A 26,727-nucleotide genomic window follows, 5' to 3' on the forward strand; every position below is an offset into this window, starting at 1 on the left:
GTCTGCTTGTATTAAAGTTCCAATTTCGATCTCCTGTTTGAGATAGAAGTATAATTCTCGACTCATGTAAGATGAGGACATCGATGTACTCACAACGTATCACCAAAGGAACGGGGATCTAAGGCAATTTGCAGTATGCCCCCTTCATAGGCTCTCCCGAATTTGAACCTCAGCTCTGACTGCATTTCGAGTAGAGACCAATTGGACACATGTTTTCAGAGGCGCGTGTTTATCTCTTGGTTTGCAGTTGGGACTTGCTAGTATCCAGGTATTTTGAATACTTCATGCCTTTTCTTTCCGGGTTTATGTTGAGCAAGCTCCACACGTCATACACCGGAAGGTTTCCAGACACTCCTCGTGGTAGTATCTGCAGCTGCCCAGCTCGGTGATTCGTAAATTGCACCAGTTGCGTGAGACTGTTGTTGTATAGTCCCCTTGGCAGTTTTCCATTCCAGGTTTCAAATCCCGAGTGGGCAACTTGATGTATTAACGAACCCTTTCGCTTCCTTAAGCGGATTTAGGAAGTAAGCAATAGTACCATCCTTATCGCCAATTGATTTCATTCTTCGGAACACGCTCACTAGCAGTACGGGTCCCGTTTAGCGTACCCGAGCCGCACGCTCCTGTCTGGCACGCCTTATCCTGGCGCGGGTCCGATTGTCCTCTAGCCGGCTTTCAGCTGCATAACGAGTAAAAGACGCAGCTGCCTTCCGAGCACTGGTTCTAACAAGTCGTCCCCCAGGGCTCCTGGGTACAGGGTCATTTACCTTGATTACTTCCTTTATGACACATATGAGTTCTGCAATCATAGACTTGTTGTCAGGTGTAATTTCACATCTGACCAACCCCTCTAGCTCTCTTCGAAACAGGTTGTGACGCGACTCAGGATCCTTACTCTGGTCCAGTATTCTTCGGACAGTGGAACCATATTCTTGGGGCCGTGGCATTCTTTCCATCTCTTTGATGTCGCCAGCAAGAGTCTGCTGTCTCCGTTTCAATATTCTCAGTATAGCCTTGTGCTTTCCAACACGGCTGTCTGGAAATCTGTGTTTATTGGGTGACAGTTCTCCTTGGCACTTGTTGATGTAGCTTTCACGCACGTCAATTTCATGGACGACTGCATGCGTATATGGATGTCCCTCAACTTGGACGGCAGCTCCTTCACTTCTGCCGGAATCCGTCCCTCTACTGGGTGCGGCATCGGCTTCTCCCCTTGTCTGACGCCCGGTCGGATCAACGGCTGAGACAGCAGCTCCTTCACCTGTCTGCGAGCGGGATTCGGGAGTACAGTAATAAGCCTGCTTCTTCCTCGAAGCCTGATCATGTTCGGCCTCTCGCTCTCTCCGCTTGTAATTTCCTCCGGACACATCTTGTAGCTTGGGTAAATTTGAGGGCGCGAGCCACATTAGCACATCCAATACTTCTGACTCTTCCACCAATGCTGGGCTTTCTGATAACGCTATCGATGGCGTAGCACGCACATCACTCTGATCATTCTGCTCATTAATATCACTATCGTCTGAATCCTTGTCCTTTAATGGCTTGACACCAGAGAAATGATTCAAGATTGTTGGCATAAGTGTCTGGTCTTCTGGAAGCTGGTCTTCTAGAAGCTGGGCGTTATCATTGGAGATCCAGATCACAATTGTTGGATCTTCATTTGGATGAGGTACCAACTGTGGGATTTGACCGCTAGGAATATAGCCCAGTTGAAGATTGAGACCATGGTGAATCGTACCCCAGAAGTATAAAGCAGCTCCAATTTGGTCAACATGGAAGTTGTCAGTATTGGTTAGTCCAAATTCTGCGGTACTTTCTACATATGCTGACGAATTAAGGACGTTCTGTAGATCTTTGACTGTAGGCCGTGGTAAGGAAGGATGCATTGCGGTCATAGTATTAATGACTGCCCCAAACCCACACATGTAACCTTCTCCAGATGTCGGTATGATTTCGAAACCCTTTGGAAAATCCATCAGACATCGTGAGAAAGCGGAAGATAGTGAAGGTGTCCGAGCTTCACGATCCTGTAAGCGGAGAAGATAAGGTACGTCCATGTTTGGGCTTGTAGAGTATGGCCTCGCTCCTTGGACCTCTGATTCTGTCGCTCCAATTCTCCGAGCAGTTGAGGCAGGTAATTTTGTGCCTTGTTCCAAGGGGAAACTGCCTCCTCCCGCTTGGGATGTACGAACCCTCCCTTCTGTGGGCTCGGGATCTGATGGGACTAAAGACTCCATTGCAGCACCTCCGTGAACCCTTGGGTTCGCAGACAATGAGGGGAGTTGTGCTGATCGCGGTATCGGCATACCAGCGACCAAGGGATAGGGATCAAGGATCGCCGAGAGCGATGTTAAAGGTGGTGGTACTGCTTGAGCATTGCCGCATGCGCTAGTTAGCTGACTCCTTAATGCTGAAGATGTGCCTTTCTGAGCACGCATAGTAAGCCTTTGAGGTAATCGCGGTCCATGGTCTTGATCGGGTATGATCTTAGTTGGTGGTTCTTGAGTATTGCCGCATGCGCCAGCTAACTGACCCCTCAATGCTGAGGATGTGCCTTTCCGAGCACGCATTGGAAGCCTTTGAGGTAATCGAGGCCCATGGTCTTGATCGGGTTTGATCTTAGGTGGTGCTGCTTGAGCATTGCCGGATGCGCTAGCTATCTGACTCCTCAATGCTGATGATGTGCTTTTCCGAGCACGCATAGGAAGCCTTTGAGGTAATCGAGGTCCATGGTCTTGGTCGACCATGATCTTAGAATCTGGTATGTTAGCATTGATGGTAGGATGGAAGCGGCATCGGCGTAATAGACAATTGGTAGACCGAGCAAATGAACGCAAGAAGGAAATGTTTCATGTAGAGCTGATAAATTGCACCAGAGCAAATGTCTGATAGTGATGAGCTGACCTCTTGACTAGTGACCAGCAGGTTCTTCTCTGTATACCAAGGATTTTGATGGACCGCCCATCGAGTCTCTTGACGTTATTAATTCGTGACTCTGGGTTGTCGACGGCGCAGACCATAAACGCGTCTCGTCATTATGTAACGTCATTATCTGCACGATCTTTGCAAGATCCCAGGTGTGTTTGAGCAGATTCTAGGGCTGCATGATTTGGGTATCCAGCAGATTTGAACACCTTTGACGTTTCGGATTGTTTGACGTTCATTGATCTGGAAGCTATTTAATGCTCTGACTCGGTGTGTCTCGAATCTCGTGAAACAAAAGAAAATGGCGTCCTTCGCGGAACAACAAGGATTTGTGAAATGAATATCACAATCTCCAGACCGTATAAAGCTATAAATGGATTAAGTGCACAAGCAGGGGCGCGGGCGGAAGCCAGTTGACCGGTTTCGTAGCCATCGTCCGCAGGGGAAGTCTGTGTATGAATGCGAGCTCCACTGGCCGCAAGAAGAGGCGACCCAACTCAAATACAGAGTAGTCATCAGTACTGTAATCCGCAGCGGGAAACCGCCTGGAAACGCTGTACCTACTTGATGATAGAACATAACATGATAATTGGTACGTTAGAAGGATGATGAGAGCAGTGTCGGAATCAAATATGGGACCAGATGACGCTACTTACCTGTTGTGGAAACTTTAGAGGATGCAGAATGTCTCGCAATATAATGACCATCACCTCTACGGAGTGCTGTATTGTAGTATCTTGGAGCAGAGCAGGGCAAAATCGAATGCATCGTTTCGTCGCCAGGGTTGAGATTTGGATCACAATTTGTAAGCGAACATCGCTCAAGATCTAGCCACTTATAACTACTGCCAGCTTCCAAAGTAGGGAATGGATCATTCAGTTCCAGGCAGTATCTGCGGAGCCTCCATTGAATCGTCACATTCCATGTCTATTCGAAGACTCTACCACATCAGGGTCCTTGGCCGGTACATCCAAACCTACTTACTAAACTGTTCACAAGGTTGATTCCTTGGATAGTTTAAAGAAGGGAGCACGAGTGGTAAGCAAGCATCCCCTTGACAGGCGCGACATCCACTGCAGTGGCACATGCCCAACGCCCAGCCGCCAGCCGCCAGCCGCCCAGCCTCCAGCCACCCAGCCTTCCTTCCAGCCTTCCTCCCAACCTTTAATCTCCGTCTCCAATCAAGCTCCCCAGGGCTAGTTAGCACTAACTTAAGTAAATTAGAAGCGTTCCTGGACAGCAATTACTTCAAAATCAGGGGGTCGGGAATGCAATACACACCTTTCTCATCCATTTCAGATAACAAATGCCATCATGATCGAAATGGCAAATCCGCGTACTCCGCACAGGCTTCATAGCTTGTCAGTCACCACCAGTAACATCGAACGTTCACTCTAGCTGTCCTACCAATCCGAGTAAGGGGAAATTAGGTTTGTCATTAACAGGAGGGTTGGTATGTTGAAAGCTACTTTCATGCCATCACCATTTGATGGCCATGTCTGTCTCTCGACTGTTAAAGAGCTGCAGATCTGTGCAATGTCCGAACATTGGAGTTCACTTCTCCCAATCTCGCAAGGTCTTCCTATTCCTCTTGCATACCGTTCATTTTCCTTGTTTCACTACATATCTTCCTTGATGGTAAATTGTACTGCAGCTATGCGTTACACAATTGCTGTCTTTGCAGCGGCTGTAGTGGTCAAGGCATCGCCCTTCCCTCAAGCTGTAACCGCTGCAATCTCACCCACCGGCGTACCACCTCCAGGATGCACGGGCTCGACACCTGGTTCGTTTGGTATTGCTGCTATGAATGTCACCACCGGTTCAGCACCGGCGAAGAGGCAAGTGTCTTATATATCCGAGCAGATCATATACCATGAAGCATCGAGCACGGCTAACAATACGTAGGGGACAACCACAAGGACTGCCTGTTAGACAGATCGCCGATGGTCAGCCACAGGTCCCCACATATACCATGGCACCTGTGTCTATGATCATGGATGGCCAAGTTCAAGGTGGCATGCACACTATGATCATGATGCCAGCCAGCCAGACTGGAGATGGACTGCCTCAAGCATCGGTAGTCACAGCTGCACCGGTACCCCAGATCTCCGATGGTCAAACCCGAGCCAAAGCCAGCACTAGGACGCTAGTCTCTCGAGTCTCAGATGCCCAGCCACAGGCATTAGCTGCTACCGATCCTGCAGCATCGAGCAGCGCCGGTACCCGCCTTGTCGCTTGCAAGAGTGAAGGCACCCTTGAACTCACTCTCAACGATGGTGTCCTCAAAGATGCCCAGGGTCGAACAGGATACATTGCGTCCAACTTCCAATTCCAATTTGATGCTCCACCACAAGCCGGCGCCATCTACACCTCAGGGTTCTCGGTTTGCAGCAATGGCAGCTTGGCTCTTGGTGGTTCGAACATCTTCTACCAATGTCTCAGCGGCAATTTTTACAACCTCTACGACCGTTACTGGGCTGCCCAATGCTCGCCTGTAACCCTCGAAACGCTAGCCCTTCAGGACTGTGCTTGATGGGGTACGACATGTCACGAACCATGTCGTTCTTGAAACAACCTTTCAAACGTGTACATATTCTCCCATCATCTGGTCTACTTTCCTGTACATAATAATCTAATGCATGTTAATGCTGACCATTGAGGGTTACGACGATGTGAAAGTCAACGCAAGATAGGAATGTTTGGGTTTGGGAAGATACTGGATATTGAATAACAACATCACGTTTCAATTTGCCCACAGGGCAGATCAGCTAGGAGACGAGATGTCGTTCCCAGCATAGGGTGACTGGGCGTAGGAGGCTATGAAGAATACATAGCAAGACTCAACAGAGAACAAATACCTAAATCCAATGGTGTCTGTCGCAAAAGGCTGTTCGTTTCCTTTGGTCACGTGGTCGGTTTTACATCGCTCCCTTGCCCATGCCTCATCAAAATATCTTGGTACTTGAAAAACAACTCCGAAGCCTTCAGAAACATATGGTCCTGCTTCCTCCGCGGCTGTGTTTCCCGGACGATCCGGCCAGTACTGGTAGATAGCAGGTAGTATGTTTCACGTTCCCCTGGCCACGTTGTCACTAGCAGTTCGTTAAACAACGTTGGAGCATAAAACGTATTGATTCTGATTTAGTTCCGTTCGGTATTTCGGCATGGGTGATGATCGTCCAGTACATAAAGAAGATAGAAAACATTTTCGTCACCGGAGATCCTGATTGAGGAAGATCCTATTCATTCTATTGTTTCTAATAAATTCTGTCTGTGGCCCTATACACTCGGCCTCCCACTTCACAATCCATACACCCTAGCATATTGACATCAATAATGGGACCATGCCTAGGTAAACTTAAATCCTCTTCCTCCTCCCCCTCCTACACACCATTACACCCATCTACATCTGCATCAAACTCCAAAAAGTGTGTCCAACAAGAGCTCATCCCCCTAATGGCCTCCCAACCCGACGATACCAAACACTATGCGTATAAAAACCCCTGCTCGGTGCCCTCGTCACAAAAATCGCGCAGAGAAAGACAAAAACAGAGATCCGACCACCCTTCCCCTATCCAATTTGAGCATCCAGCGGGATGCCGCTGTAAAGGTTGCCAACCGGGTCTGTACCCGAGCACGTGGAGCATGATGGGGTCGTGGTCTGATCGATGTGTGGCTGGGTGCCGGTGTGAGAGGTGTTGCTTCATAAGGGAGGTGGAGGCGAGGCAGCAGAGTAGACTTAGGCAGGAGAGGTAGGTGGGCGCTGAGAGGTCAATGGGAGATGAGTGAAGGGAGATCTTGGGTTTGAGTCATCGGTGGCTCTGCTACGCTGGCGGGGTTGAATGCGAAAGCGGCTGTCTGCGAAGCTGATGGGTCTTTGAATGGTTTTCTTAGTCGAGTATATATGCTTGGCGAGGAGAAAGTTGGGAGAAAATATGGAGAAAATACTTCAACCCTTTGGAAACAGATCTTCGCCCATCGAGGTCCCGCGTGAGATTGTCGCTTGGCTCTGTGTTCCTCAGCGCCATTTAAGGGAACAGATCTCGGTCGCTCATAGCTGATAATCCTCTCATACTTGGTTAACTTGATTCTTCCTTCTGGTGATTTTCCTGTATTCTTCGATGACCTTTCTTCTTGCGGACCCGATTTCCTCCCTTTTCCTCAAGCTTCCCACTCTACCAGGCACATCGCCCACATCGACACCAGCAACCACATAGTCCTTGAACTTACCCTTCACTCCCTTCAGTTGAGGAGGGGCCTGTACAACATCCTGCAAATTCTTCTGCCTGCTGTCTCGCCTCTTCTCTTCCAGTTCGGCCCAGGGATCCTCATCCTCACCACTAGTATTCTTTTCTCCTATCCTCTTCTTGCCCTTCTTCCTCCCAGCTTTAACTCCTCCCCAGAGAAGCTGCTGTTCTTCTCTTTCATCCTCCTTCTCTTCCATCTCCTCTTCTAGCTTCGCTTTCCTTCGTGACTCCTCCTCCCGCCACTGCTTCTGCATCCGCTCCAACCGGCGGTTGTGCTTGGTCTTACGTTCTTCCGCCTTGATTCCTGGAATTTTGATACTGCCTGTCTGACCTTTGGTTCGTAAACCGGTGATCGGAAGAGCTTGGTCCACTCTGGCAGAGAATTCGCCTAGTCGCTCGCCTGGGAGGATCTTTATGTCGAGGGCATTGTTTGTAGCTGTTTTTGAAGTCGCGGTGGGCAGCTCCTTAGCTTTCAATGCTGTCTTGGTTGTATCTTCTACATCCCGCTTGCGCTTGATGCCTTTTACGGTAATACCATCATCAAGAGTGTGAGCAGGCTGCTTCCCTATCTTTTGATAGTTCAAGAGACGTGCGAATGCGCGAGGAGTATCGTCTTTGAGGTTTGTGACTTTTGAGCCGTCTGCATTGGCTCGAGTCTCGTCATGTTTTCGCTTTCGTTTGCGTTCATCATCTGGCTTTATTCTGTGGAAGGCTGGGAGTGACTTTGCAATGGACGTTGGCGGGAGGTCAAAGCTTAGGGGGAAATAATTAGGGACACCCCGCTAGATTGTAGAAAGGTGTCTTACGAAGCTCCTTCATCCCTGCGTTGCCTCTTGTGCTTGTGAGGCATTATTTAAGCAAGAACAGTCTGTTCAATGAATGCGACAAGAAAGGTAGTTCAGAAAGTGGATAGAATATGTAGCTACTACGAGTGGGGAGCATGAATATTGTTAGGTTGACGCTTGTAAGCTTGCTCCGAAACAGCTGTTCAACAGATTCTCCAATGATCTATACATCTCCATTCCTTCAAAAAAAGAACCACAAAATACTTGACTAGAGAAGCACAAACACATTTCTGTACTCTTATTGTGTATCTGAACTTTTTAACGAGCGATATCCATTTGCTCAGTCTTTTCAAATACAGCGAATCATCCTGTGTGGCGCTGTATCATAACTAGCCGCTACTAGCACCAGCCTAACAATGATCCTTTTCCCCCATACACGTAGTAAGGAGCCTAGTAAGGCGATGATAGTGAGGCTGGTAAATGCTTGGCTAGATTGCCTGTGAGGTCCAATAAATCCAGTCTCTTCTTATTTCCCAGACTCCAAGACGTTTGTTATGTGAGTCCAGAGGATGCGTCGCTGTCAAGCGAGCAACTTCTTAGCTGTTCCTTGAAACATTTGAGGCCCACCAGTTCATCATGACATCCAGAGATAATCCTCCTACATTTTCAGGTGGCCACTCTCCCAAGCTCCACAACGAGCCTCTACTTGGACGACGAATTGATGATGAAAGACTGTACGACCAAGACGACGATCTTGAAAGAGCAGAGGGAGAACCTATTGAAAGCTCTTCACGGCAGAGCTCTTTCGACTTTGCTGATGCTCCGCTTGTGGAGACTTCCATACCAAGAAACTGGCAGGCGAGGTTTCATAGATATGCACCGTTCTGTGCTAGATTTATTCGAGGGAGGAGAAGCAAGTCAAGACCAGCGACTAGAGCTAAACCAAGATATCTTCGCATTGGCTTATCCTTTGTTGTAATCACTTTACTGGTGTTGTCAGTCTTTCTTTCGCCCTCTTCTTCATGGCATCCTTGCTCACTGATAGTTCCCTCTTACAGAGGTGTTATACAGTTTGTTTCCTTGTCTTTTCTCACATTGGCCGCCATTTTCCCAAATCAAGCGGCATATATTGTTGATCATTGGGGTGATCCTAGCAAGACAGCTCAAGGTCTTCTGCATTGGCCAACAGACTTCTCTCGAGACATCCAACCAGTACCATGCCATTCGCACAACGATTATTGGCGAAAAGTGCCAGTGTATAGCGCTCTCCAAGCTGGATGTATTGGTGTTGAAGCGGACTTATGGTTGGTGGATGACGACTTATACGTTGGACACTCCACGTCAGCTCTTACCTCCAATCGTACCTTCAGAAGTCTTTACATCAACCCACTACTAGATATACTTACCAAACAGAACCCAACAACCAAGTTCCATCCTAACCGTGACTCAACACTGAACGGCGTCTTCGATACCGATCCCGCGCAAACGCTAGTATTACTCATAGACTTCAAAAGTAATGGTCACACCCTCTGGCCATATGTTCAAGCTCAACTAGACCCACTTCGACAGGCCGACTACCTCACATATTTCGATGGCACATCCAGGATAGAAAGACCTATTACGGCTGTTGCAACAGGGAACGCACCATTCGACCTTCTCACCTCCAACTCTACATATCGTGACATATTTTTCGATGCCCCGCTCGATAAAATGTCCGTGGAAGTTCCATCGTCCGGCCAGGAAAGCAAGCAAGGCGCTTCCGGCAATGCCCCAGCAGATGCTTCATTATACAACCCTACCAACTCCTACTACGCCTCAACCAGTTTCGATGCTTCCATAGGCACGGTCTGGTCACACCCGAGCACCATCCAGCTTGAGAACATTCGCGCCCAGGTCAGAGGTGCCCACAATCAAGGCCTAAAAGCACGATATTGGGAAACACCCTTCTGGCCCAGAGGATTACGGGATCATGTGTGGAATGTGTTGATAGAGGAAGGTGTAGACATTTTAAATGTAGATGATCTCAAGGCGGCCACGCAAGGGACTTGGGGGAAATGGAGGTGAAGGGGTTCCTTGTTCCCATAGGTTGTTCTATGGAAATGAAAATTCCCGCTTTTTGCCTTCGCTCTGTGGCCACGAAAGGACCATGTACGCAACCAGGTGACAACCAGGAGGAGAAGGATCCCATCTGAGCCTTGTTACTCAGGCGGCACTGGTTCAAATCCCACCACTCCTTTAACCACACACCATACCCTGGTTCCCTCGATAAGCCAAGGCTTCTTGTGGCTCCGACCATTGTGCATCTGAATCAGTGGGCCTGCTCTGTGTGCCAGGTAAACCTCTGAAATGGGCAATGAATAATGGACACCCTTTCTGCTCCTCCCGGCACAGCATCACTCCGCATCATCCTCCTGCAGACTCCGTCGTGTTCAAACCGAAGCACCGGCCATGGCATGTGTAGCATAAAGCTCCGAAACCGATACCGAAATAGTATTCTAGACGTCCACACAGGCAACCCAGTCAGGCCATTTTTCTGGACCAAATCAATATCTGCTCAAACTGGTCCTGTCTGTCTACTGTCAAATATCCAAAGCGGCATCTTCCGCCCCAACTCTCATCAAGTATTTTCCCCTCCGTAATGTAGAGAGCTCTACGGAGTATAGTTTCCGTCATTTGGCGGGCCAAATCCCAAGCGGGATCTAGGCAGAAGACTTCGATGCTGATGAATCAACTGGTGCGTAGGTGAGACACTATGTACAAGATGTAGATACGGGGTCTGATATTTGACCGAGTAGTAGTAGTAGTAGTAGTATCCGTCTTCATCCCGGGCCTTCATCCCCTCCCTGGACCCCAAAAGATGGAGGGGTAAGGAACGTGTACGATAAGAAGGGAGGAGTATCAGGATTGTCGTGATAAGTATTCCGTATTCACGTTATTACTGGTGATGCGACTCAGAGGACTCAAGCAGCAGCAGCTGGTGGTAATGCTTAAGACTTCCACAGCTCATGCAAGCAAGCAAGCACTACGTAACCACCTTCTCCCCAAAAAGGATAAACCTCTCATCAAAGCTCTCGCATTCCGCAAACTAATCTCAAAATATCCATAACCTGCAATACAGCATACGGGTAAATAGTATGTATATAACATCAACCCCAAGTGCCCCCACCACCACCTCTACCTTGCCTCTTCTGGGCACTGAGTCGCCAGTCATCCTCGCTGGCCGCGAATTTATTATGCAGCGGCTGGATGCGCTCGGCTTTCTTCCGTTTCGAGAGGCGGTCTGTCGGGGCGACCTTGAAGAAATTGGGTGCTGCTTCGACGAGCCACTGTTTCAGAGAAAAGATTAGTGAATTGTCAAGAGTGGTTGTGGATTTGTAGAGCAAAAACTGATTGTTGCATGAGAAGAACATGATGGGTGGGGGAAGGGGTGTGAGTTTTGATGCGGGAAGAGCCAACCAAGGAAAAGCAAAAACAATCAACAGCCGGTATTCGCTGGTGGTCACCCACCCAACTCCGAACCGGCCGGCACATGGCTTGAGTACGGCTGAGCGAACGGGAAGCCCTGTTCTCCATGTCCTGTGGTCGATTGCGAAAGGAGTGGACAAACAATAGTATATATAGGACACAACGCAGGTTCTGTGCCATGAAAATGGATCTTTCGCCTACCTTTGGTTCGATGGCCGTCGTGCACTGCATGTATTCCTTGGTTGTAAGCACCAGCGAATGGAAAATCACATGCTCAGCAGGTTTCCCAAACAAGGCACTCGATGGATGCATGTAGACTGGCGTGCCTTCGATCAAGGTTTTGTACCCTTCCTGTGGATCCTTTCGAGCACTGTTCTTGAAGTATCCGGAACAGACTGCTTGTCGTACCTTCATGGTGTTGCGACCACATGAGATGATCTGATGGCGATATCGCTCCATGATGCCGACAAGCTGCGACCGGACATCTTGAGCGCGGCGCATCTGCCGTGCTTGGATGAAATTCTCATGACACCATGGATTCGAGAATCGGGATTGCTTCCATCCGTTATAGACGTTCAGTAGGGTAAGATGGTCGCCATGCGGGTCGTGGAACTTGCTTTTCTTCTGATCGGCTTGCTGTTGCTTGTCTTTGGGTCTGTAGAAGACGGTTTGCACATTTAACATCGCCACTATGGACAGGATTTCTTCTGAGCAGCCCATTTCCACGCTGGCTATCAGCACTTTCGCAAGTGCGGGCTCCATAGGGAAATCGGCCATTTTACGCCCGAGCCTTGTTAGTAGTCCTTCGTCATCGAGCGCAGACAATGCGTAGAGCTCTTCCAGGGCTGTAAGCATGGTATTGGTGGGTGGTGGGTCCATAAAATCGAAGTGTAGCAGGTCGTTTATGCCCATAGCCTTGAGCATGAGGATGGTGTGCGAGAGATTCTGTCTTTGAATTTCAGGAATAGAGGTGGGTAGCATTTCAGATTGATAGGCGGCTTCTGTATACAGACGGAAACATTTCCCAGGTCCTGTTCTTCCAGCTCGACCTGAACGCTGCTTCGCTTGTGCTTGAGAGATAGGTGTCACAACTAGCGAGTCCATGCCCAGCTTTGGATCATAGGCATTCTGCTTGACGAAACCAGGATCAATGACATAGTAGATCTGATCGATAGTGATGGACGTCTCTGCGATGTTGGTAGCAATGACGACCTTTCTGCTTCCTGGTGGAGCAGGGTCGAATATTCGACTTTGCATCTCGCTCGGTAAGGCGGAGTAGACAGGGAGGATGATCAACTCCGGCACGCTTGGGCCGAGCGCTTTCATCCTTTCATACAGGATTTCGCAGCTCGTGTCAATTTCGTCCCTACCTGTCAAGAAAAGTAAAATATCTCCAGGTGGCTCTGTCAGGTGTATCTGCATAACAGTAACAAGCGCAGCATCGAGGTAGTCTGATTCTGGTTCTCTCGAGTACATTATCTCAACTGGAAATGTGCGACCTGGAATCGAAAAGATGGGACATTTGTAAAAGTACTCTGAAAATTTGTCAGCGTCAAGCGTTGCTGATGTGACAATCAATTTCAGATCTGGTCGTCGCTTCAAAGTCTTCTTGAGAAGACCAAACAGGACGTCTGTGGCAATAGTACGTTCATGGGCTTCATCCAACATAATGACGGTATACCGCTTCAAGTCCGGGTCCAGCAGTATCTCTCTTTGAAGCATACCGTCAGTCATGTACTTGATTCTTGTTTCCGGCGATGTACAGTCCTCAAATCGGATAGTGTACCCAACTTCTTTGCCTAATTGACAGCCAACCTCTTCCGAGACCCGTTTGGCGACTGACATAGCAGCAACACGACGTGGCTGTGTACAGCCGATGAGACCATCATTGGCATAACCGGCTTCAGCCAGGTATTGGGTCAGCTGGGTGGTCTTGCCGGATCCTGTATCACCAACTACAATGAGGAGCTGATTTTGGTCAATTGCTTCAAGAAGCTGCTTTCGGAATCTGAATACAGGCAAACTTTCCCTCTGCTGCTTAATCGTCATATTACTTCGTTTGCCAAAAGACTGATCCTTGCTTTGGGTGATGCGTTTCCATTCAGGCACAGACTCGGTAGGTTGCGACGGCTTTGCACTCCGCAATTCAGAAGCGAGCTTCCGCTGCTCTGGAGCAATCATGGGATCGTTCCATTGCGCATTCAGATCCACCTGGCCTGCTTGCTCTGCTGCTTGGTCCGCTGCCTCCTGCTGCTTCAGGTCACGACGTTCTTTGGCTAGATTGGTACCAGACATCGCGGCTCGATTCAGTGACCCATCAGGGGCTTTCACGATTCGGATGGGCGACAGTTCTAGTGATTGTTTCGTTTGACCAGCCAAGAAAGGTGGCTCTTCGTCTCGAACTTCGATGTCAATGTCCTCTTCTTCCTCGAAGTCACCTTCCCCATTCAGTGTCGCGTTGTAGTCTTCGTCGATGTCTGGGTACTCCTGAGCAGAAATGGCTCCAGATGCTATCAGCTGTTTGATCTCCCATCTTTCCGGCGAAGTCATCCTTTTTTTATTTTTCATCTTTCTGCCATTCATGTCTCCTTCAATGACGGGCACACTGCTACTAAGGCTTCCATAGGGGTCCTCATCTGGCCTCCCATCTAATCGTTCCATATTGGCTCCGGACGCAATCCTTCTTTGTGGCATGAGATCCCGTCCTGTGACTTGGTCGACTTCCTTCATACTCAATCCTATCCTACTTCCTTCGATCTTGGAGACCTTGACTTTGACAGGCTGCCCTCGAGATAAGAGGTCGCCTGGATGATTGACACGAGCACCGTCCTGCATTGCGGATACATGAACCAGGCCATCCACCTTGCCCTTGACCCCACGTAGGTTGACAAATGCCCCAAAGTCTTTGAGTCCAGTAACGACACCATCGTAGACTTTGTAGAGGATCGGCTGGTCGTCCACTTCTGGTGTGGGTGGCCGTCTTAAGCCGCTGTCATATTCATCATGGTCCCGCCGCCTGCTACGGCGATGACCATCTGTTCGATAAGAGCCGTTGATTGAGCGGCCAAATTCATCCACCTTTGAATGCCGTGATCGCTTCTCATTGTCAGAAGAAGGCGATCCCGACCAATAACGCGGCCTGGGCTTTCTGTCCGGATCATATTCATGAAAATCCGGACTTCGGCTTCTCTTGCGGCCGTTAGAGCCATTATGGGTTGGCTTCGCCTTTTTTGCGAGCCCTTCAAGCAGCGCAAATGTGTCATCCAATGGTTGTGTGTCAACTACCGGCTTCGAGGTCGTTGCCTTGGGCCAATCAGCATCCTCCCAGCTTTGCTGGCGGTCCGGCACAGCAAGCCCCTTGAAGATTCTGGCCTTGCGATCCGTTTCATCCACATCTTCTCCGCTCGACCCATTTTTAGCAAGCCCGTTCTGTTTCTGCGACTCTTTGTATTTTGGATGCATAGTCAGGATTAAACGGTCGACGCTCTCGATCAGACTTTGCGGAAACTCGGCGCCCATACCCTCGAGGGTGCTCTTGAAATCGGAGAGCGAAGCGCATTTTGAATGTTGATCTATCACAAATTCTGCGAGGGTTTTGTCGTTGATTCCCAGATGATTTTGCAGTTCAGAGGTGACTTTTGAGACGAGGGATAGAACTTCGAGGGAGGTAAGGTCGTCCATTCTCGAGATTAGCGCGAAATCTAGAGGTCTAGGATGTTCTCAAGCCCGAGTCAATGCCTACTGACGGTAAGTAACTTCACATTCACTTGATTTTTCGGGATGTTACCTAAGTCATGAAGGTTGCTCCGGACCATCTTCGTGACTCGTGCTCTCTCATATCTTGGCGATGGGCACCCGAGCTCATAGGATTCTCCTTTTGACTTGTTTAGTTTGACACATTCTAGCGATGACTTCCGAAGCTAGTCGCACAGTACTGGAGACTTTACTGTGGTGTGAAGCTCTCATCCCGCTTACAAATGACTACAGTCACACCTACATCGGTCAGAAAGTTCTATCCTTCTGATTAGACCTGTGCTCTGTTCCTGCAGAAGTCTACGACACAGTCAAGCGAAACACCATTGTATGCACAGGATTGCTATTCCCGTTGAGGCTGTTGGACCTTGTTCTCTTAACGGAACAGACCATCTCTCTCATGTAGTCTTTAGCGTCCAAAAGCACCACCGTGTTACGCCATGCCAACCGTTCTTAGTAGCTCATGGCCGAATCAGCCAGCGCAGGCCCAGATATCGAGCGTTGGTGGAGACCGCTAACGCGAGCATGGTGGTGGGCATTCCTCAGAATCAAGGGCCGTGTCTGCTAACGGCATGCCGGCGTCTTCCAGATCCCATTCAGCCATAAGACCGTGACAACCGCAGACATCATCTGAAGGTGATATTGAGACCAGAAGCACTGAAAAACGTGTTCCCATTCCGTATGCGAAAGGCTTGCAGCAGCCCATCCACACTCCTGGTCGTCAATGATGGCCGCAAATACCCATATAGTCGGACATAAGAACTTTTTTCCTCAATTCCAGTTACGGCCTCCATCCTGAGCAGTCGCTGCTTTAACCTGAGCCGAGACTGAGCCGAGACCGACCGACCGCGTCTGAGCAGCTCTGAGCAGAGCCTGATCAGGAGTTGGCAAGACCCGGTTCTGGTCCAACTGGGGCCGCTTTTGAACTCTCAGACTCGGCTGTAACTCCTCAATTTATTCTATCAGTGTTTCAGCCAAGCCTGTTGCCTGGAGCTTAGCCATTTCCTTCAAGATCCTCCTGTTTATGGCTGACTTATGAAAAGTGGGCCAGGGCAAGACTAAAGACATATTTGCAAAAGTTGATACTGTAATCTGAGGCCAAATGATTTTATTCTCTTTATGCTGTTCAGTAACATACACTCCTTAGAGAACTGGTTTTCTTTGAGAAAGATTGATATCTTTGTACCGCTTAATAGTATACATTTTCTTAGCAATTGATTTCCCTCGGGAAATGTTGGTACTTTAATGTTACTTACTAATATATACTTCTTAAAAATTTGATTTTTTGGTAGAAGTTTCTAGCCGATAAAGTAGGAGGATGACTGTGTAATCACTTATTACCCCTTACTTTACGGCTCGATGTAAAGGGTGTCGAACCGGTTCCAGCTCGGCGTCGCCGGTCTGCGCCCTGCCGCTTTTTATTTTCCGGAGCCCGCCGCTCTTAATGTCTTAGAGAAAGGAAGGACGTCGCTATCTGCGCTTCAGGTCCTTCCAGTAAGTTGTGGTGGTTATGGGGGCATGGAGATATAGTAAGGAGGAAAATCCTGCATGAGGTTTTGACTAATAACAAGTGTGGAAGAAAACGCCGAGGGGTCATACATACGACTCTACGAAGCAACTGGCGCCCCCGCCGCTCTAGCTTCTTGCTGCCGACATCTCGCTGGCGATACCACACCTCTCTTCCTCAATACAAACGGACAAGTTAATTTTTGATTATAAGAAAATACATAATAAGTTTACACAGTTAAAAAATAAAGGTGAAAATGCCAAGATCTCTTCTTCCCAACTCAGTAAGCTTCCTAAGAAGATTAAGGAAAGACAAAGGAAATCCAAAAGAGTGTACGGCCAGCTGCCCTTCCAAAAATTCATTCCTTCTCCCTCTTCCTCGTTCTCACTCAACATACCAATTCAACGGCACCTCATCCAATCCCTCTCCGCACGCTCATCACATCAGTGAAACCTTATTTTATAAGGAAAAAAAAATAATGATCAGACTGGGGCTTGATCCCAGGACCTTCCCCGTGTTAAGGGGATGTGATAACCGACTACACTATCCGACCATGCTTGACCAAATCAAGGGTTAAAAAGTATATAAACGTACTAAGTTATGCTCCCCGCAATTTATTTGCATCACAGTTATCGACTTGTCAAGTTGTCATACTTCAATTTGATTCTCTATTATAATAGTCTACAACTGATACGAGCGAGTAAGATGAATCGCTACTGCTATCTAATCTAAAGTGAACAAGCATGGAGAAAGGAAAGGAGGAGAGAAAGTATCCAGAGGGTCGTCTCGAGGTCTATCAACAACAGTCACTCCCTCTGGCAGAAGTCACACTCCCAAGATGCCAACACCGCAACGGATGTGTTCCTCTGTGTGAGTTAAAGTCTGCACACACGACAATAACCTAATGGTCTCATGTGATCTAGCGGTTAACTGCGATCACAATAACAATCAGGCAAATTATGAACGACCTAATGGGTCTGAGTAGTGCCTCAGATAAATACGATAATCTGTTTCAATCATCACGTGATTCAGAGGCTCAGCTTGTTATGAAACCTGATCAGACTATTTCCAATGCCAGCCCAAACCACCTTTTTGATCCATTTACACTGGTTCGAACATCTCAGCATCAATCTTGGCAGCAGCAAAACACTCGTTATCAACAACACCGGAGGCAACAAAGATACAGCAACCCATCTACAAAGCCTAAAAGTTAACAAACAAGATTAGCGTCACTCCTAGCTAATATAGAATAACGTCTTCACCAAAGATGAAACAATAGAATTTAAGCTTGGTCTAAATCCCAAGAGTGGTTAGTTTCACACAGAAGATTTGCCTTCCAGTCTAATTAATACAACATTTCCCCCTGGATTCAATTCTCAGTCAGTCCTACCTTTCTATATCAACTCGCTGCATTTTCATTTTGTAATACTTCTTCATCCGTCTTTCAACTCGACATCTCGCCTGAACTTCTGCTATCCCTACGGTGTAGTATTCACATATGTCTCCCTGCGTTCCTCTCATCTACATACCAATTCTATTCCATCATTGAGTCCGAGACCAATTCTTCCTTTCACTTTAAGAAAGTGCTTATCCAACCATCTATATTGGGAATCATTCAGCGCAAGATGACGCTCTCGGAGCTAACCAGAACCTCGATGAATGCACTTCTGCACGAGACCACTCCTTCAGAAATTGCAGATCCCGTTGAGTACTCTAGGCTCTTTGCAACATTGCTGGGTTTCAGACAACATCACGAGTCCAGATGTCCAAAACGTTGAACATGCTTATCGTGCAACTCGATTGTTCCCCGGTCGATGCCGGATGGATGTACATGGTTTGTTACATCACGAAGCTCTATCAACCATTCATGCCTCAAACTCTTGAATGCAGATTCATCACCACTGAACACTGCCTGACACAATGCGTGGATGTATTGGCAGACGTGCTTTGCCAGTTGAATTTAGGGGAACAGTACTTGGCTTCAACGCACTGCCTTACGAACAACAATTCCCCCTCCAACATTGTCAGCTGTGCCGCCGGAAACTGGTGCCGTTGCCCAGTGCTGGCTGACTGCGGATGAGCTTTCTGTACAACAACGCTTTCAGAAGAGGAATTGGATATGCTTTGGAAGTGTCCAGCCTGATTGAAATTGACTAAGGGAGGTGTGCGAATATGAACAGCGGGTCAGCTAAGAAGCTTAGCAAAGTGTCCAGCCTGATTAAAATTGACTACGGGAGGTGTGCGAATATGAGCTGCAGAAACGGCTGGAAGGATGTCTCTTCATTGAATTTATGCCCGCGGGATCGAGCTGCGTTTTGATCGAGGGCTCTACGTTGTAGAAGTAGGTGACCCAGTGTTCTGGATACTTCGATAGTGAACTCCAGTTGCCATTGAGCATTCTAGTTGCGGAAAATCGGGCTTTTAGCAGCCATCCTGTCATTTTCGTATCGTCGCATATTTGTGGCGAACCTTCAAGGTTGCGTTTGGACCTTGCGTTTGGAAGCTGTAGGCGGAGATATCGCTCTGAGAACAGGATCATCTACCTTGTACATCATGCACACTTATCCCGGCGTCCACCCACTGTGGATCTTCGTAAATAAAGTTATCACAATCAAAGTCAAGATTGAGCACATAGGAAAAAGAAGTGTAGATTAAGGCCGCTGTGGCGCTGGCCCTAGCAGAGGGAATTGACATCGCCATGAAAAAATGGCACTCGTATACCCGCTGTGTTGAAGGAGAGCACACCGGCTGCCTTTGGTGAGCATCAAGCAATTCTTCACCTCATAATCACTTACTTGAACCAGCCAGGGGATCCCTCACCTTAGCCTACATACTGCTTTGATTAAGCTTAATCCGCTCGCAACTTCGCCAACCTTCTCTGTGATTCACTTTTCATGTTCTCAACTCCACCATACACCCTTCCAACCTTCCAACCGTTCCTGACCTTCCTCCAGCGAATAGCACTCACGCTAGGCTCCATGGACATAAATGTTAGCGACTCAGTCAGATTCCTTAGACACATCGCCTGGGCCATTGTCGTCGGAATCAGGCACACTGAAGACAATTCAGCTTGTGTAGCTGCCATCAATTTCGAACTTCTCATCCGACGCTTTGCAAGAGTCCTGGGTATAGAATATTCAGGGACAAATCTCACTGAAGGTGCTGTCAGACTGATGCAGCGGATGGGTGCGCACCGTTCTATCCTGAAGACAACCCGCAGGTTTGTGCTGTATACCATTATATTAGCAACATGAATGGATAGTTGCTAACGTACGGTACAAGAGGTGGTTATCGTTACTTGCATGTACAAGGTCACCGTGAATAACAGCCTAAGGGTCTTCCAACAGATCAGCACCAACAAGTTGGTGGTCCAGCAAACAAGGAAGGGTTATCCCACGACTCACCACTCCTTTCCCGATTCTCCGTCATACGAGGCCAACGGAGAAGGATAACAGCTAAAGAAAATAGGACGACAGAGGAAGAGCCAAGCTCCATGAATTGCTGCTGTGATTGAGAATGAAATCGAGGGAAACGTCACGTATCTTGGTGTTTCCAAGTAAACAGGAGAGACAATAGCCTCAGAACGGCCACACAGTGGTCAGGGCATGATGAACTATTAGGACAAAGAGCAGATTTGTCCACAGCACAGATCTAATCCGCCCGCTCGCTACACTCACCGATTGGAGGCATGTTTCATAAAGGCTCCATTGGTAGGACTGCTACCTCCAACTTTCACAGGTGGCGCTCGACTTATTATGAAGTGTGTGGACGATGAAGAATAGATGGGGAGCTTGCCGTCGCGACACCCGTCATGGAAGCTAGCATCTGCTAATGAGTTCAAGGGCCAGGCGAATACTCAATTATTCTGTGTATACCAGCGTTTTGGTAAACCTCGTTCCACTTCAGCGCATCCATAATGAGATCCAATGTGGCACAACAGCCCGCTAATGGGCCGGCAATGTTCATCGTGTATCGTGCTCCATCGTCAGTGATAGTATCCCCATTCAATGGATTGTTATGGTATTCAAAGCCCCGCCCGGTCATCTTTGCTCTTTGAAGTCGCTTCCGCCGTTTTCGTATCTGTCGAGGGCTCAAGACCTGTTTCTCATATCGCGGTATCCAGAGCATGGATTCCATGTCGGTCTTTGAGAATAGGATGCAGGACCGAGCGATCGAGTTGTTCATGTACGAGTGGCGCCATCTGATTTCGGATTGGCTCCGAACATGACAAATACTTGTCGAGTTCGGATTTTATCTGCTCTAGACAAGCAAAACCCATGTCAGTTAGCGAACGTCGCTAAAGCACAATCGAATCGTTGGCCAACGCTAAAGTGGATGATAAGCTCTTTTGTCGAAATTTGTCTTTGACGGTGTAGGGACAGCCGGGAATGCAGAGGCCATCTGACCACTTATCCGCAAAGAACAATGACATATCGTGAAGAAGGATTGATCATACAGCCTGGTGCTTAACAAGGTCTGTACAACCAATAAGGTGTCGTATACCGCATGATTTGTATGTACAAGTCAGTCATTTTTCAAATGATTTCCTCATATTCTCCTCTAAAATTTGCATAAGTTTAAATCTGCGTCAGACTTCTCCAGAGCGGATCAACTTGAGTTTAGCCATCGATTGGTCTAGGAGTTGAGCGTATATGAGACAAATTCGGTGAGAATCGAAAACAGAGGAAGTGGGAAAATGATAGGAGCAGAAGCAGTAATAGTAGTACATGTGGATGAGGAGGGTAAGATTACTAGACAAAGCAAAGATAACCTCTAAAGTACATGCCCTCTAGGTTGACAATCGATACTGCGAGAACTACTCTTTAGGCAGCGGTTTCGTCCTATCTAGTTAGGAGCTGTACCACAGATGTTATCAGAGTCTGCACTAACCCTCTCCGAAGTACAGATAAACTCTAAAATGGAGTTCCATTCTTACATGTCAAATAAATATATCTACAGCAGATCCAACTTTAAAAGAGCTGAAATCGCCCAACAAAAAAGGAACTTTGTCCACAGGCTGTTTCAAACAACCGACCTATTTGGAGTGTCAATGTATGCACTGCAGAGGTTCAAGCGTGGTTACTACCTCCGCATGGCTGCTCAATATCAGAGCTACAAGTGCGATGTGAGCTAAACGGGCAGATTTGACCAGATTTGTATTTTACAAAAGTTATAAATGCATAAATGCGACAAATGTTCATCCTCAAATTGGGTTGCATAGTTAGTGGAGATTCAGCAAAGATGTCCATTGATTCAGCCAAATGATGTGGGTAAGTCAACTAAAGACACAACCAATGGCAAATTTCACCAAATGTCTGTTAATGAGTCCAATCAATAAACGACAAGACTCGTTTGCTTCATGTTGTTCGCCGACAAACTAATTTCAGCAACCAGACGTATAAAATGTTAAAGTCTACATAACAATCTCATATATTATGTTTGTTTTTATGTACAATTTTGCGATGGCATTCACCTCCAGAGAGTCAGGATCTTTATCTGAAGCTTCTCACGAGAAGGTAGTCATTTCTCAGAATGACATACTGTCAACCTGCTATGCAGAGTGCGTAGAAAAGCAAGTTGATTGATAGCTACGGGGGTAGAGAGCGTAGATCTATGTACAATTGGCTGTACCGTACAGCGAAATTAGAAGCGAAATTGCGTCGGAAATTGACCAATTAGAAGCAGCAGAAACGCAGGGATTACGCATATTAAACGCGGCCAATTAGCCCTCTCAGAAGGTCAACACATACCAATACTCTTTGTATGTCCTACAGTTCTCGCAGTTCAATTCCGAAATGACTCCCAGGCTTTTAAACAGTATTTACATTAACTCTTTTATGTCAAGATGTTTCGCGGTGGCATCACACTTAGCAACTTTAATATCCTGTTGTACAAGTGTCACTTAGTATATCTTGATCGCTTAAATCTAAGTTGTAAGTTGATGAATTCTGGAAGTAGTAATTGTCAGAATCCCTGCGCATACGATACGTATCTGTTACGTATTAGCAGGATGATACAGGGGTCCCCGCATGCGAAACGCACGAAACGCTCTTGTAACTTTTACGCCCTGTTATTTATGGCAGTGAGCATTGCTATACGAATTGAACGCCAAATGCTGTTTCTGAGCTGTTGCAGTAATGCGCTTCTATAGCTATTAGTGTGAGCAAATGCTCCTCTTGATAGGAGTAACTCAATCAATTCACTTGGAATCTCCGTACGCTATTTGCTACATCCTCTAACAGTAATAAGACGAAATGTATTTGTCCGTTCAAAATATGGGGATTCATATCTTAGTGATGTATATAATAGTACACCAAGTATAGTGGTGGCTGGTTGTTTAGTGATTGTAGTGAATCGCGTTTTCACTATGCAGCTGGAAGGCAGCTGGGATCGTTAATGCGTCAAAACAGCTTAAAACATGACTTTCATGGAAAATGGTACAACAGAAACACTATCCCGTTTCCGTCGTTAATATTCTAGGTTATCTATTATCTATAAGGAGTTACATTACTTTGTTCTTGATTATCTAATCAACCTGAACTCAAGTCAATTCTGTCATAAACGTCATCAGGTAACCGGTTCTTAGGATCCTCATTGTCGCTGGCTACTGTATGGGTCGTTTTTGTTGAGCAAGGTAGTAGTTTCAAGACCACGGATACAGCCCACTGTCCCGCCATACAGACCATCGAGCGTAACAGTGGCGAAACATGACAGGAAGGTGGAGAATAAGTAGGTTTATGTGGTTGATGGAGTCAATAAAGAAGAGGATATGAGTCCTCAACCTCGATCGATTTTCGTAGACCTGGCAGGGCAAACGCAACATCAAAAGACCAACAGGACATGCCACGCCCACCCCAAGCAGATGGCGGGGCAGAACAACTTGGTAGAGCAACCCAGTGCTGTAGAAGCCACCTCTTCAAGGCAAAAACAAACAAAAAATAATATAGAGTGTTGTCGTGGATCATTCTGAGAGTGAACGGTACTGGTACCACTATAGTGAGAGATCCTCACCAGCCAAAGCCAAGCTGAACTCAACGCTCAGTTCCGACCCAGTAGAGTAGAGTACAGTACACTGACCAACAGAGGCAACAGACAGAATTAGTGGGGTATCTTGCATCAGCCAGAAAACTGCAGCTATATCCAGAGTCAGTGAAATAGAGACGCCTGCCTTCGCCATCCTTTTTTTTGGTGTCATCGCAAAAGCAGTAGCAAAAAACCAGCCGGCTGCTGCCCAACGTCCCTCAAAAGACATTCCATCAAGGTTCTTCGTCTTCGCAATTTCTTGTCGTAGTTTACCATCACCGTTCTTATCTCGACCTCGATCTCGATCATGACCATTACCATCACAACCCCCATCCTCCACCATACCCACCCTCCTGATCACCATTCCTCTCCACTTCCTCCCTCAACCATCCACTCCCCAAAACCTCATTAACATGCCACCGCTCCTGCACATCCATCTCCAAGCAGCCCATCACTAACTCCAGCGCCTCCTCCCCTCCTTTCTCACTCAAGCGCTGTTGATCCCAATCTCCCTTAAGAATCGCCGTTGACACCCGCGACTCGATCGCGCCCTGAAATGGCCGACTTCCCACAACCAATGAATAGATACAGACGCCCAACGCCCAGATATCGCTTGCAGTGCTGACGACGCCACGTTGGGCTTCGCGCTGCTGGCGGAGGTAGTGGTAGGAGTTCGCGAGATTCACGATCTCAGGGGCGGCATATTCGAGAGATCCCCCAGCGAAGGCCGATGTGCTTGTATCGCTGGGCCCTATGTTACGCTGTGGTAGTCGGTCGGCGTAGTTGATGTTCGGGGAGGGTGGGTCGTCGAAGCTCGAGGGGGAGTCGTTGGTGATCCATTCTGCCATGCCGAAGTCGCAGAGGCGGACGTTGGGAGGATCGACAGAGGTGTCAAGGAGGCAATTTTCCAGCTTGATATCGCGGTGAGCGACCCGTGCGTCTTCATGGAGATAGCGGATCGCAGTCGAGAGTTGATAGGTATATCGTTTTGCTAGGTGGGCTGGAAGACCGGAGCGATTAGCTTTAACGAGATCGAAGAGCGTGCCGCCTTTGTTAAGGGGAATGAAGCAGAATGTGGCATCGTCGGTTTTGTAGACGGCTTCTAACGGTAGAATGCGTGGGTGTTTAAGAAAGCGCCAAAGCTCTACTTCGTGGTCAAATTCCGCTTGTGCTTGTTCGTTCTCGATTTCGGATTTGCCCTCGATGTTGCGGCGGACAATCTTTACGGCCAGCTGGCGCTGCGAGCCATCTGGGTTCATGCGGAAGGCTTCTTTAATGACCGAGAAGCCACCGTAACCAATTTGCTTGCCAAGGACATAGTCCTCACCTATTGTTTGACCTTCGGCATCTGGAGAGGCCGGACTGTTGTCAAGATTATCCCCACTGTTGCCATTACGGCTGCCGCAACTTCTAGAAAAGCCAGCCAGGTATGAAGACGCAGCAGACTTCGGAGATTTGGTGGAAGAGAGGGAGCGGCGCCCCTCTTGACGACCAATTAAGCCCCGGGGGCTTTTACGGAGACTGCCGGAATGAGCGAAGAAATCTGCAGCTGCGGTTTGCGAGCGGTTGGGGTACTCAAAAGAATGCGCGTGAATAATTGGAGATGTCGTGATGGGTGACAGTAGGAAATCATTTGTTTGATTGTCAGGTGGAGTGCGAGCTCCCTCTATAGACGGTGATAAGGTTGCCTCTGAGGTCATGGAAGCTGGCAGGTCAGTCTGTGACTCTCGTGCTAGCTCATCTACAGTAGCAGGGAGAAGGGGGTGCCGAAGCTCGCCAACATGTGGCCTGTCTCGCTCTCTGCTCCTCTCATGAGGAGCAGCATCACATTGATTGCGATCCGGTCCGCTAAGGGCACGCTGCTGACGTTCCTGATCTTCCTTCATCACCTCTAATAGCGATCGGCCCCGAATCCGAGGCTTCCCTGCTCTCTGCAGAGGCTTTTCAATGTGCTGGCTTGCCCCACAGTCTAACCTGACAGTTGAGTCGAAAGTCACAGATGGTCTTCTTGTCTGGAAGTCCAGCGGAGAGGATTGGTGCGCCTGCTGAGGGCCAGATGCAAAACTTGCCCGTGTAATTGGGGCTTCGTCTACGGCGTTCTGGCTGGTCGGTATTGAAATTGGGGGCGTCGAGACATGTTCAGCAGCGCCCTCCACCCGCCTCACAGGGTAAGTAGGTGCTGGCTCGTTGTTGAAATAGCCGTAACGATCTGATGTCCATATTCCGTTGTTATTAGAAACTCCGTCGCTGCGCGGAATTTCTCTAGGATTTTGCCTGCCAGTATTGATTCGCAATTCTTGGAAGCGGTGCGTACCCTCCGCAACAGCCATTTAATTGTGGGCCGAAGATGGGAGGCAATGCGCGCAAAAGCGGTTGGGCTGCTGGCGAAGCCCTCTCCAGCTTTTTGGGGTATTGCAGAGTGCTTTTTGAGATTTGTGTGTGTGAATTATCAGGACTCTGGGGGTATGTGTATGTGTATTTGGTGGAGCCTCAAGGAGGCGGTGCACGGCGGATGGGAATATCGCAGCCTTGGGCCTTGTTGACTTCCAAAAGCGTGGTGAAGAATGTTCGAAAATGTTCAGAAAATGATCGAAGGAAACGGGTTCTCTATAGGACACGAGATTAGACAAAAGGCACTCGTAGCTTGTGGTGTGGGCAAAAGCTAGCAATGGTTCTGCTCCACATGGGGTGCTATGGAACATGTAGTGAATGAGATTAGTTAATGGTGAGGGGAGCACCTCAATGCCAAGAGGAAAGCAGGGCGGAAAGTGGGAGAAATGCGCAGGTCACCTGCCTCCCACCGGTTTGACCCGACTTTTAGTTAAGAAATATCTAACACCTCCTCGGCCGCCTCGGAGCTATGTGTTTAACAATGTTAAGTGAAAGATGCACGGACCACTCACCTCAAGCCGCTCTAATCCACAAGCAGTTAATCTTCACTAGGCTGTGTAGATCCTAGCTTCAAACAAAGGACACAGATCAGCCAAGATCTAGGCACCACCAAGTGCTTTGGTCAGCAGGT

The 26,727-nt window shown here is 48.0% G+C and overlaps 6 protein-coding genes across 6 annotated transcripts; 2 read left to right on the plus strand and 4 right to left on the minus strand.

Annotated features, from left to right (window-relative positions):
- Window positions 1–599: 599 nt before the first annotated feature.
- EPUS_00570 (uncharacterized protein) lies at window positions 600–2,747 on the minus strand (the record flags this gene model as incomplete). The annotated part of the gene is made up of 1 exon (XM_007804599.1): window positions 600–2,747. One exon carries the CDS (start codon window positions 2,745–2,747, stop codon window positions 600–602), a length of 2,148 nt encoding a protein of 715 aa, XP_007802790.1.
- Window positions 2,748–4,688: 1,941 nt separating this feature from the next.
- EPUS_00571 (uncharacterized protein) lies at window positions 4,689–5,458 on the plus strand (the record flags this gene model as incomplete). The annotated part of the gene is made up of 2 exons (XM_007804600.1): window positions 4,689–4,708; window positions 4,831–5,458. The coding sequence occupies 2 exons, from the start codon at window positions 4,689–4,691 to the stop codon at window positions 5,456–5,458; spliced, it is 648 nt and encodes a 215-aa protein (XP_007802791.1).
- Window positions 5,459–6,994: 1,536 nt separating this feature from the next.
- Window positions 6,995–8,022, minus strand: EPUS_00572 (uncharacterized protein; the record flags this gene model as incomplete). The annotated part of the gene is made up of 2 exons (XM_007804601.1): window positions 6,995–7,925; window positions 7,979–8,022. 2 exons carry the CDS (start codon window positions 8,020–8,022, stop codon window positions 6,995–6,997), a joined length of 975 nt encoding a protein of 324 aa, XP_007802792.1.
- A 571-nt stretch (window positions 8,023–8,593) lies between these two features.
- Window positions 8,594–10,021, plus strand: EPUS_00573 (uncharacterized protein; the record flags this gene model as incomplete). Its single annotated transcript, XM_007804602.1, has 2 exons — window positions 8,594–8,691; window positions 9,016–10,021. 2 exons carry the CDS (start codon window positions 8,594–8,596, stop codon window positions 10,019–10,021), a joined length of 1,104 nt encoding a protein of 367 aa, XP_007802793.1.
- Window positions 10,022–11,103: 1,082 nt separating this feature from the next.
- On the minus strand, window positions 11,104–15,103 carry EPUS_00574 (Pre-mRNA-splicing factor ATP-dependent RNA helicase prp22; the record flags this gene model as incomplete). Its single annotated transcript, XM_007804603.1, has 2 exons — window positions 11,104–11,283; window positions 11,624–15,103. 2 exons carry the CDS (start codon window positions 15,101–15,103, stop codon window positions 11,104–11,106), a joined length of 3,660 nt encoding a protein of 1,219 aa, XP_007802794.1.
- An 8,922-nt stretch (window positions 15,104–24,025) lies between these two features.
- EPUS_00575 (uncharacterized protein) lies at window positions 24,026–26,035 on the minus strand (the record flags this gene model as incomplete). Its single annotated transcript, XM_007804604.1, has 1 exon — window positions 24,026–26,035. One exon carries the CDS (start codon window positions 26,033–26,035, stop codon window positions 24,026–24,028), a length of 2,010 nt encoding a protein of 669 aa, XP_007802795.1.
- Between the last annotated feature and the right edge of the window lie 692 nt (window positions 26,036–26,727).

Source organism: Endocarpon pusillum, assembly GCF_000464535.1.
Source record: "Endocarpon pusillum Z07020 unplaced genomic scaffold scaffold344, whole genome shotgun sequence".
NCBI lineage: Eukaryota > Fungi > Ascomycota > Eurotiomycetes > Verrucariales > Verrucariaceae > Endocarpon > Endocarpon pusillum.